This window comes from Cetorhinus maximus, chromosome 3 (genome assembly GCF_964194155.1).
Source record: "Cetorhinus maximus chromosome 3, sCetMax3.hap1.1, whole genome shotgun sequence".
Lineage (NCBI taxonomy): Eukaryota > Metazoa > Chordata > Chondrichthyes > Lamniformes > Cetorhinidae > Cetorhinus > Cetorhinus maximus.
The window spans coordinates 67,186,281-67,198,956 of record NC_135881.1 but is presented as its reverse complement, the minus strand read 5'-3'; the positions used below and the strand labels follow the sequence as shown (position 1 = coordinate 67,198,956).

At 41.4% G+C, this 12,676-nt stretch overlaps 1 protein-coding gene across 1 annotated transcript in view; it reads left to right on the top strand.

Moving 5' to 3' along the window:
- The window catches only part of dnah5l (dynein, axonemal, heavy chain 5 like), a 465,990-nt gene extending 453,586 nt beyond the window's left edge, over positions 1-12,404 (top strand). The window contains exons 74-76 of the mRNA XM_078535621.1: positions 454-662; positions 3,004-3,225; positions 11,080-12,404. Of these exons, the coding sequence (XP_078391747.1) occupies positions 454-662; positions 3,004-3,225; positions 11,080-11,298 (650 nt within the window). The 3' untranslated portion in view covers positions 11,299-12,404. The remainder of the gene's footprint in view (positions 1-453; positions 663-3,003; positions 3,226-11,079) is intronic.
- Positions 12,405-12,676: the final 272 nt, after the last annotated feature.

Genomic DNA, 12,676 nt, shown 5'->3' with positions numbered 1-12,676 from the left:
GTTAGTCAGGTCGGCTCATGGGTAGTTGGGTGGTTGTCGGGTCAGGAGAGGTAGTCGGGTCAGGGGTATAGCCGGTGGTCCGGGGGGGTGAATGTGATTAGGCAGTCGGTTGTGAAGTTACCCAAGTGTTACATCATGTTCTAAACTGTCTAACATTTCCTGGGTAACTATCCATGCAGATCTCTTGCAAGTCTCTGACTCTAGCTCAGAGTCGGAGACATTTGTGAAGGCTCCCGGTAGCGGGCGTATTGCCCATCAAATGTTTAAACATCCTGTGCAACTCCCTTGTGGGTCGATACATCAGGGATCTCGCAGAGTCCTGACGCGCATCATCCGTTGTACATTCAGTCTCCACAAGATCCGGATACTGGAGGATTTGGGCCAAAGTGATTGAACAATTTGTTCGGCACCTCACTGCTTTGTTTTTTGAACCTAACTTTTTTTAAAATTTAGGAACAATTATAATGTCTGAGGACTTGAGAGATGCACTTGATAACATGTATGATGCCCGGATTCCAAAGATCTGGTTCAAAATTTCCTGGGAGTCTGCTACTCTTGGGTTCTGGTTTACAGAGCTGCTCGAAAGAAATCAACAATTTCACACCTGGATTTTTGATGGACGACCAAACCAGTTCTGGATGACAGGATTCTTCAATCCTCAGGTTAGAGCAACTGGCACTGAAATACTTGAAACAACACCATTAAACACAGTATAATAGTTACTAACAATGGTTAAATCACACAATTGCCTTGATTTCATTGTATTGACAACACAAGATGTGTTGTTATTTTACAGTTACTGTTACAAAGTGTAATATATGAGTAAAACACTTCAGCAGGGTTTTCTGGAATTAATAAGACTACTGTTCTGTTCTGAAATTTGATATTTTCTGACAGTGACAAAATGAAAATCACCTTTTATAGCTTTGTAAGTGCTAAAAATATCTGTTTTAGGCGTCTGGTTTATAAGAGCAAACCCCACCATCTCAATTTCTTTTCCAAGCATCTTATTTTATTGTTGATTCTCTGTAAATTCTTTTTAGTCTCTTGTATATCTTGGATGTTTATCATTCTCAGAGTTACTTAGGTTCAGCCTGCCCTATCACCATCAACCATCAGCTTGATCAAAGGTTCCTTTCAATTACATCCCCTGACCCCTATCATAAATAGGCTTGTTTTACACACTAACTATTCTCTACTGGTACACCAGTAGTAGGCTTGCCACTGGCTTGACTTTGAGGCTGGACTGTCTGCCATAGTGTTTGCTTTACATGAATGTTTAAGCATTAATTGAATGCCAACAGTATGTGTTTCAAAACAGATTTTTTGTCTCATTATGGTTTAGAGGTGTTAGTTGTTAATGTTGATAAGGATTTCAATGAATATTTATTCTTAGCAAAACAAGCTCCAGAACACAAGTCATGGCTTCTATTCTGCACTTGTCAAGTTTTGTACTTAGTAACAGATGACTTCCTTAACAACCAATGTGAACAATGGCTGATACATGTTCAGTCAGACAGTTACCTGCTACAGGTAACTAGGAATTCTTAAGGAACTAAAATACATGCTATTAATAATATTAACAAAAACTCAATGTGAGTCACAGTAATTTCACCTTCCTGATGCTGGAATGTAGGAGCAAAGGAACAAGAAAGAAAAGAAAGACTTGCATTTATATAGTGCCTTTCGCGTTCACAGAATCTAACCGTCTAACCATCGTCCCTTGACATTCAACGGCATTCCAATCACTGAATCCCCCACCTTCAACATCCTGGGAGTTACCATTAACCAGGAACTGAACTGGACTAGCCATATAAATACTGTGGCTACATGAGCAGGTCAGAGACGAGGAATCCTGTGGCAAGTAACTCACCACCTGACTCCCATAAAGCCTGTCCACCATCTACAAAGCACAAGTCAAGTGTGTGATGGAATGCTCTCCACTTGCCTGGGTGAGTGCAGCTCCAACAACACTCAAGAAGCTCAACACCATCCAGGACCAAGCATTCCACTTGATTGGCACCCCATCCACAAACATTCACTCCCTCTACCACCAACATACAGTGTCAGCAGTGTGTACCATCTACAAGATGCACTGACAGCACCTTCCAAACCCATGATCACTATCATCTAGAAGGACAAGGGCAGCAGACACATGAGAACACCACCTAGAAGTTCCCCTCCAAGCCACTCACCATCCTGATTTGGAAACCCATCGCTGTTCCTTCACTGTCGTTGGTTCAAGATCCTGGAACTCCCTCCCTAACAGCACTGTTGGTGTACCTACACCACATGGACTGCAGCGGTTCAAGAAGGCAGCTCACCACCACCATTTCATGGGCAACTAGGGATGGGCAATAAATTCTGGCCTAGCCAGCAAAGCCCACATCCTGTGAATGAATAAAAAACACCAGAACATCCCAAAGCACTTTGCAGCCAATTTATAGCTAGTGTATTCACTATTGTCTTAGGATGTGTGGCACAAGCAGCAATATGATAATGATTAGATAATCTGTTTTTGTGATGTTTATTGAGGGATAAATCTCACGACTTTGCAGTCCTGCTCAGGTGTGCAACCACTCAACAATGTCCTTAGGGTTGACTAATCATGTGACAATCATTTAAATTAGCAGATAGCACTAAGTTTGCTTAATAAAAGTATAAAATGTTCGTAATACTTAGCCGATCTGGCAGTATCTGAGGAGAGGGAAACAGACTTAACATTTCAGGTTGGTGACCAACGTTCAAAACTATGCTTGCTTGCTGTGTACATTGGAAACAATGGACCAGATTAACCACATGTTGTGATCCCTGAACCTATTTTTGGGAGTTTTGAATTTCATAGCCTCAAATTTTTGAACAGTAGCAAATTTTCAATTCAACCACAACATCGACTCAGGGGAATTGACATTTGCACACATTTATCTGTTTCTGCTAGTAGTACGTCTGATAGTTAACAAAAATAGATTTATTTGTTAAAGATAAAGATATTTCTCTCCGCAGGGCTTTTTGACTGCAATGCGACAGGAAACCACCCGTATGAATCTGAGCAAGGGTTGGGCTCTAGATAGTGTCATTCTTTATAATGATGTGACCAGGATGATGAAGGAAGATGTTAATTCATCCCCTCCTGCAGATATTGGTGGTGTTTATGTTTATGGCCTGTTCCTGGATGGAGGAGGCTGGGACAGAAGAAATACAAGGCTCATGGAATCATCTCCAAAAGTAAGCTGTTTCCTATTTACTTATCACAAATGCATGGCACAGACAAAGAAATATTTGGAATTATAAGCTGTCATGGTGGTGATTTTAGTGTGCATTAATTGGATGGGTGGTGGCTGAGGAAGGAAATACATGACTGTCTCCTGGAGGAGTCAATGTGAGATCAGATTAAGTTTGGCCCTGTAACCTTGTTATAATATTTTTGACAACTTGCCAACATGTAACACAGTTAAATGGCAGCTCATGAATCTGGAGTTGGGAAATCATCCTTAAAGGGAATGAAAGAAAAATATAATTTTATAGCAGCAGCAACATGTTTGCAAAATCTGCAGTGGCCTTTTTTTTGGTGGGAGCTCCAGAGTGGATTGAATGCAGTCAAAGCATTTGATTGGTCTCTCATCAGTGTGAACAAGTTCCTGTGAAGTGAGGTTGGTTAAATAACTGAATCCCTTCCAACACATGGGGCAGGTGAATGGCCTCTCGTCAATGTGATTGTGTTGTTATCTCAGCAGCGTGGCTGAAATACTGAATCGGTCCAAAAATCAGGATTTGAAGGAACTTAGTAATAAATTGACACTTCCATCAGTTACATACCACCTGGTTTTTAGGCACAAATGGGCCGGTAGTGACACAAAAGCCATTTTAACATTATACCTCATTGAAGTGAATCAGAGGGTTTCACAATACGACAGATCCGAACTATGACTCGCCATAGAATGTTAAGTCATGTCCATTCCAGTCCTGGTACCATTTAACAATGTGTTAAATGTTAATTACTGTCATTAACCTTGGATAAAAATTTTAAAACCTAACCTATCTGATGATTAAAACATTTTTAAAGGGTACAGATACATTAGTGCTAATGGGATGCAGACAGATTTTCTGTTATGTTAATTTGCTATAAAGGGTTGATGACAATGGATTTCCTGAATTTGTAAACAATAGAGAAACATTAATACAGATGAAGATGTAGCTTTCTTGCTGTCTGAGAATTCTATTGTTTTCATTTAAAACCCCAAATATATGATTCAAATTATGAGAACTACCTAGCTTTACAAAGATTTGTTAGATTTGAACAAAACACAATCATAACTCCTTTAACTTATGTGCCTACTTATACTAACTTTGCTTTTAAACAACGAACGGGTAGATTTTCAGATGAATATGATCATTTTTGCAGATAGAATTCAGCAGTGCAAGAAATAGAAAATTGAGCATCCAGCCAGCTCATCCAGTCACCCCCTCCTTGCCCCTTATAAGTGAGCTTTCACCTGGATAGTTTGCTCTTGCACATTCTGCGATGCATTTTAACAGCCCTCTAGAGATGAGCTGGGAGGTTGGGGTGCCCATAAAATGCTGAGGGAAGGCAGGGGGTGGAGTGCCCAACGTCTTCCTGCTACCATGGCATTTTACCAGCAGAGGGGAAGGTGGAGAGTGGCATTGCCACCCAGAGGCCAATTGAGTCTTTAGTGACCAATTAAGAGCCTTCTCCCACTGCTGCTCGCATTTTACCATTGTGGCTGGGCTTCGCCATGTGAGGAGATCTCTTGGTGAACCCTGGCAGCCTCCTTGGGGGCTTGTGCAGGCAATGGCTGTCCTTTTGGCAACAACCCCCACTCTCACTTACCAACACCCCTACTTCCTTGCCAGGGCCAACCTGACTGGCCTCGATGATCCCAGATCCCACTGCTGTGTCCTGTCATCTAGACGTAGTCCCAGCAGTGGCCATCACACCCAGAGGAACTGTGGGGACTGCTGTGCTGCTGGCCTTCTGATTGGCTTGGAGTTCCTTTAAAGGAACACAAGCCCTGAAGATAACTAATTAGATGACAGACAGGCCAAAATGAGGCCCTTAACTTTGGGGCTCATTGTCAGGTCCTCCACAGTCCTGACTAAATTCCAGTGCCTGTGTGAGAGCTTCATTGATGTGCAACTTGCATGGAAAGTCAAGGGCCTTCAGAGCCTGATGTATTTCCCACTCTTTGGGCAAAATCTTTGGGCAACAATTGAAGACACCCTGGGGGCAGAATTTGTCTACATCTGTAGTATGAGATGGATGATGGGCAATTGATAGTTTGTTTTACACCTCGCCTGACTTTCCTTCGATGAGTTTTGCCTATTTTTGTTGCCATTTTTTGAGAACACTTCTGATAGACTTATACTTTTATATTTGGATCAGATCATAGAGCATGTTACAAGACACACAGCTGTACATTTTTCCAATGTCACAGAGAAGCTGACTTGTAAAAAAAATGTCCAGGACAGAAAGGCAATTAAAGAGGAGCTCTTTAAAGTGCCTCCTTCAATACCAACTTACAGTCCACCTCAGGGAGTGCCAAAGCACCTAACCATAAGTTACATTTGGCAATATAATGTGAAACTAATGCTAAAGGTTGATTTGAAAATGTCCCAGTGGTAGAACTTAATACTTTTAGTAGTACAGGATGAAAAAAGAAAATTGCTGGCACTTATCCGGCTCCAGCAGAAACTCTCCAGAAAAAAAGGTAATAAAATAAACCCAATTTATTGTCCTATAAATGTTCAGCTTTCTTTTAACCCCATTGCTTTCCTTTGGTGGCTTTTGCGTTCTACATCCTAATCTCATGCTGCTTCTAGCTGCTTCCCAGTAGTAGGAATTGAGTATGATGCTTGGCTGCTGCGTGTGAGTGGCAGCCTTTTGGGGTTGAGTTGGTTCCATTCCTCCATGTGTTCAGTCACCGTATCTGATATCACAGTTACTGGCTAGCCTTGTGTACTTTACAGCACATTTTTTCAACTTTGAAAGATAGTTGGGCATCTTGACAATAACAGCTTTGTTCACATCTACTCCAGGGATGCTCCATCATGTCTACTGATTTGTGTGGGAGTAGACCTCTGGGCAGAAGAGGTTGGCGTAGACCTGTGTTATGGCCCTTGCCACACCAATCCTCCACTGTTGTAGATTGGAGCTCAAAGCTTTTATTTTAACAACTTCAACATTATGGAGGGAAACTCCAACACTGTTGCACAAACTTCCTGATGGAATACAGTTTTGTTAAACTATTATACATGACTGCACATATGTACAGTGGATTTCTCCACATTTGCTATCAGACCTTTCAAGGTCCATTGCAGTCTCTCAAATCACAGAATCATAGAATTGTTATGGCACAGAAGGAGGCCATTTGGCCCATCATGTCTGCACTGGCTATCTAAATGAGCATTATGACTTAGTGCCATTCTCCTGCCTTTTCCCTGTACCCTTGCACATTTTTTCTATTCAAATAATCATCTAATGCCCTCTTGAATGCCTCAATTTAACTTGCCTCCACCACACTTCCAGGCAGTGTGTTGCAAACTCGAACCACTGTGTGAAAAAGTTTTTCCCTACATGACATTTGCTTCTTTAGCAAAATACTTTAAATCTGTGCCCTCTCATTCTTGATTCTTTACAAGTGGGAACAGTTTCTCCCTATCTATTCTATCCAGCCCCCTCATGATTTAGTACACCTCTATCAAGTCTCCTCTTAACCTTCTCCTGTCCACAGAGGACAGTCCCAACCTCTCCAACCTATCTTCATAACTGAAGTTTCTCATCCCTGGAACAATGTAATGAAATGTTAGTGATGGGACATCAGTTTTTTTTTAATGTGCATGTCAGCTGGAGGAGAGGAGGAAATATAAAGGATTGCCCTCTAACCAACATGTTCCTTGTATGAGAGAAGAGCTCCACAGAAATTCAGGGTGATGATGTATGACATGATGTTGTGCTTGACTGAATGTTGGGGACAATAAGCAAAAGTGTTGGGAAAACAGGAAGAATATGATGGTTGCCTATACCTTGCGCGCACAGGCCCGCTGGTGTGAATGAACGACTGGGATCAGGAATTGGATATACAGTGGTGATTATCCAGATCATCTTGTGGAAAAGAAAAGCTATTCATATATCTTCATCAAACACACAAAGCTTCACAGCGGAGCAATTTTAAAAAATAAATAAATGGTTATGCTCATGAAATCAAGGAAACCAATTTGATCATTTGGTCAAGGACTCAATCTGGTTTTTCATCCACATTTTATTTCAATAAACCAGAGGCTGCTGGTTGAAGAGCTGGCGAGATCTGCACATCGTCTCTTTTCGGAAAGGCCCGCCACATCTTGTGCCACTCAGACACTTGACAGGCCAGCGGCAGGCCTTTCCCTGGGATCAGGAATCCTGGGGGTGGATGTTCCGCCGCTGAGAGCTGCCAGCCAATCAGAGGTTGGCAGCTCTTCTGTACTCAGCAGTGGAGGCAGTGGCTGCTGTCAATACAATGCCCATCTGAGGTCTCGGATCAAGGGAGCCAGGCACTGGTGAGTGACAGTGGAAAGGGATTTGCAGGAAGGGGATTGCGGGAGAGGGGGAGGGGGTGGCTGGCAGCAAAGGCAGGGAGGCAGCTCTCAGCAGGCCCACCCCCAACCCCCCAATGCTGGCTCCCTCTAACAGGCACAGAGAGCAGTTTAATGCAGGTTCCCCCATGCCATGCCAGGGTTTACTTGTGTCCCCTGCCTGATGAGCTCCCTGCCTGCTACTGGGTTGATACCAACAATGGTGAGGGGAGGCCCTTAAATGAGTATTAATCACCTACTTAAGGGCCTCAATTGGCAGTGGGACAGGAAGGCCGTTCATTGGCCTTCCTGCCACCGACTTAACCGGGGTGGAGGTGGGAAGGTGGCAGGCCTCCCACCCAATTAAATGTCCTGCCACCCAACCCCTACTCCCGCCACCAAACTCTCCACTGGGGAACTGGTACAAGATGCTGCCCTACAGGTTGGATCAGGGAAACTAGAAAATGTTACATTTCTGTGGGTGTGAACTTTTGAACTTTGTGTAACTATTATTAAACTGCGACAGTGACAAAACAGAGAAAGAGATTTCCATTCCCCAGCTCCAGCATTCCTAACCTTGTTTTTCCCTTATGATCTTATAGTCTCATGAGGACTCAAATTCAGCCCAAAATATAAATTAAAACATTGTAGAGAGAGCTTCAAATAGTCAAATCCAACTGATGGCACAGGAATATGATAATTAGTGTGCTGCTGCACATCCCTATTCAAAGTATGTATAAATAAAAGGGAGATTAAGGAGGAAATGAAAATGAAAGACAGGAGAGATCATAAACGGAAGACACTGTACTAGAGTACATTGATGAATAATGAAATTTGCCTAAATTTTCTTCTTTTCAATATGAAACTGTATTGTGGCACTTCGCCTCTGCTTCAGTGCATTTGATGCACTGTGCGATATAAAGATAGATCTGAAGAAACAGCAAAGCTATTTTCTCATTACAAAAGCAAAATACTGTGGATGCTGGAAATCTGAAATGTAAAGAAAAGTGCTGGAAGTACTCGGCAGGTCAGGCAGCATCTTGTGGAGAGAAACAGAGTTAATGGTTCAGGCTGAGATGACCTTTCATTGGAACAGATCAGTTCTGATGAAAGGTCATCTTGATCTGAAACCCTTCTCTCCACAAATATTTTCTTCTTAGAGCTGATTCACACAAGTTTGTGCTACCTCATTAGATAAAATTATGTTTGACCCCAACTTTCAGTTCTATAGATCCACTAACAACTACCATTGCTGTATGCTATAAATGTGCGCTTCAATAGTGCTTCAGGGGAGGCAATGACGTAGTGGTATTGTCACAGGACTAATACTATGGGGGGACCTGGGTTTGAATCCCACCATGGCAGATGGTGGAATTTGAATTCAATAAAAATCTGGATTAAAAGTCTAATGATGACCATGAAACCATTGTCGATTGTTGTAAAAACCCATCTGGTTCACTAACGTTCTTTAGGGAAGGAAATCTGCCTTCCTTGCCTGGTCTGGCCTACATGTGACTCCAAACCCACAGCAATGTGGTTGACTCTTAAATGTCCTCTGAACTAGGGCAACTAAGGATGGGTAATAAATGCTGGCCTGGCCAGTGATGCCCACATCCCACGAACAAATGAAAAAAAAATCAGTCAGTTGCATCTTCATTTTTCTTCTTTTTATTGGTTTTAACTTGTTAGAAATAAACTGCAGAATGTCTGAAAGAACATCTGTAGGACATTTTGGAACAACCTGATCACCCCTTTGGTTTAGTCACTGTTTAATTAGGATTTTGTGCTGACTGAATATACATATTGCGGAATTCTCTTAGAGAATTTTCAATTAGCATTTTTTTGAAAAGCAGTTTATTTCCTGTAATGTTGATTTAATGTTTATATAATTAAAAGGAATAAATTGCGAAGAAGAATGTACGACACTACAGGAGGAGAGTGGTCATATAGGCGGTAGATAAAAAATGAGGTAATGCGTTTCAGGAGCAAGAATTGCAGATAGAGATAAACCACAAATGGTAAATTTCTCAACAGAATGAAGGAGAATAAACATATTTATGTGCAAATACCTAGGCCAGAAATCAGATAACACCGCACCCATTATAAAAGAAAAATGGGTGACAGAGTTTCCAATGTGCTGTACAAATTTGCAAATATGACATCTGCCATACTTATACAGGTATCAAAACAGGCATCAAGGACCCATGCCTAAAAGGGCATTAGGCTCTTTACATATGCAGAAAAGAGCCTAATGCCTGCTTAATGCCTCTTTTACCAAATTGATTTACCCTGATCATCGAAGACTGGTTTAAAAAGGTGTTCAGTTCAAGAATGATTGAAAAAAGTTGTGAGGATTCTGTATAAAACAATGGATTACTCCGCATCTGGAATACTGTATGCAGATTTATGTTTCTTATCATAGGAGAGATTCAGTAGTCCTAGAAAAAGTGCATGAAGATTGGCCAATATGATACTAGCAATAAGACGATAAGTAACAAAGAAATGATGGAGAAACTAAGACAAAAGCAAAATACAGCGAGATCTGGAAAACTGAAATAAAAACAGAAAATGCTGGAAATACTCAGCAAGTGAGGCAACAACTGTGGAGATAGAAACGGGTGCAGTTGACTGAAAGGTCATCATCAATCTGAAATGGTAATGCTGGCCGGAATTTTCCGGCCCCTCATGCCAGCGGGATCTTTTGGTCCTGCCGATGTGAACAGAGATTTCAATGGCTCGCTGGCCCTGCCGTGGGGAAACCCGCCATCGGGGTGGGGGGTGCTGGAAAATTTCGGCCTCTGTTTCTATCCTCACAGATGCTGCCTGACCTGCTCAGTATTTTCAGCATTTTCTTTTTTAAGTCTGTCCTCTCTCAAGCAGAGAAGATTGAGGGCGATTTAAGAGAGGTGTTCAGAATTTCAAAAGGGATAGAGATGGTAAACCTGGATTTACTCAATTCCAGTCACATTGAAAATTAAGCTGGTGACTATGCCAATCTTGCTGATGGGAACTTACTGCCTACGTTTCCTATGGAGTTCCTTAGCCTATACTAGAATGTAAAACTTAGTGGAAAACAAGCACAAATGCAGCACCTTCAATTGGGGTAACAGATAGTGGGTTGCTTACCATGGCACCTGACTGTCAGAGACTCCTTCTTCTGTTGCTCCTTTTCCTTGTTTTTAAGTGCTGGTTTTGGCTTTATAGTCATGTGTTACAACAGTAATAGCATCTAACATTCAACGCAATGGTTTGCGTTATTCAAAAAGAAAAGACAGTAAGTATCAGGACTTCTGTTCATGCTTATCTAATAATTAATAAACTATTCAAGCCTCCACTTACACAGTTATGGATTATGCTAATTGTGATATACCCATTCAGCAATGCATGATTGAATATAGCCTTATCTATATGAGTATTTTATTTACCATTTCACATTTCAATGTACTGCCTGAAACTGTCTTTGTTTGCTGATTCCATTTAGTTGACTGTTATTTCCAATTGTTTTTGCAGGTATTGTTCACATTGCTCCCTGTAGTTCATGTGTATGCAATCAGCGCCACTGCACCTCCTGATTCAAAGAAACAGCAGGGGGCAGTGTACTCATGTCCCGTCTACAAGAAGCCGAGACGAACTGATTTGACGTACATCTTCTCTCTCTATCTGAAAACAATACAGATTCCTGATCATTGGACCCTGCGTGGAGTGGCTTTACTCTGTGATTGCAAATAAACACATGATTAGATACAGCAAAATGAATATTTGAATATTGTTGTGCTTAGTAAGACATGAAATTTCATTCTAATTTGCTTAGTTGTATAGTTGCACAGTTTTATAATGTTTGTCAGATAATGTATGCAGTATTCTAATGGGAGAGATTGGACACATTAGGGTGAATTTTAACATTTATCCTTAGAAACATAGAAAATAGGAGCAGGAGTAGGTCATTTGGCCCTTCAAGCCTGCTCTGCCATTCAATATGATCATGGCTGATCCTCTATCTCAACGCCATACTCTAGCTCTCTCCCCTTACCCCTTGACACCTTTAGAGTCCAGAAATCTATCTATTTCCTTCTTAAATATATTCAGTGACATGGCCTCCATAGCCTCCTGCGGTAGAGGTTCACTGCCCTCTGAGTGAAGCAGTTTCTCCTCATCCCAGTCCTAAATGACTAACCCCATATCCTGAGATTGTGACCCTTTATTCTAGACCTCCTGGCATGGAAACATCATCCAAGCATCCAGTCTGTCCATCCCTGTTAGAATTTTATACGTTTCAATGAGAACCCCCTCATTCTTCTAAATGCCACTGACTACAGGCCTGGTTGGCCCAATCTCTCCTCATGTGACAATCTTGCCATCCCAGGAATCAGTCTGGTGAATCTTCACTGCACCCTCTCTATGGCAAGTATATCCTTTCTTAGATAAGAAAGCTAAAACTGCACACAATACTCCAGCTGCGGTCTCAACAAGGCCCTCTGCAGCTGCAGTGCCTAGTAGTGGGGCAGCAATGGATCAGCTCAGCCTGTTTGATACACTGCCTCAGTTTCATTTATGAACATACAAACAACGAGGAACAGGAAAAGACCTGCTGGTCGATCCAGCCTGTCCCACAAAATCAGGCAGGCTGTAAAACAGGTAGCTGATTCCCTTTATCCATTTTCCACTTGGCAGCAAAAATAAAAATTTACGCTGGTAACATTTTAAAGATATCAGTTTTTTAAAGAAGAACACTAAATGCCTCCTATTGTGAGCTATCCATTTGACAAAATTTATCTTTTTAAAGATTAATCTGTATTTTATCTTCATTCATAAATCAGAAAATTAAACATGATAAAACTGAGGTATTTGATTTTCCATGTAGTTAAATGCTTAGTACAGTTTCTATAGATATCATGCAATAGTTGGCAAAACATTTATCTTCGTGAATAATGTACTTGAACCTAAGCAATTAAACTTAACTTTGAATAAATCTTGTTGCATTTATTATTCATTTAATCAGCAGAGGGTAAATTCTGAACCCTGTTTAGGATAAAAATAGATTATTACAATGGGCCAAAACTTTGATGTCCTTCCAGTGTACTTCAGTTAGAGTCTGCTGAATTGCCAC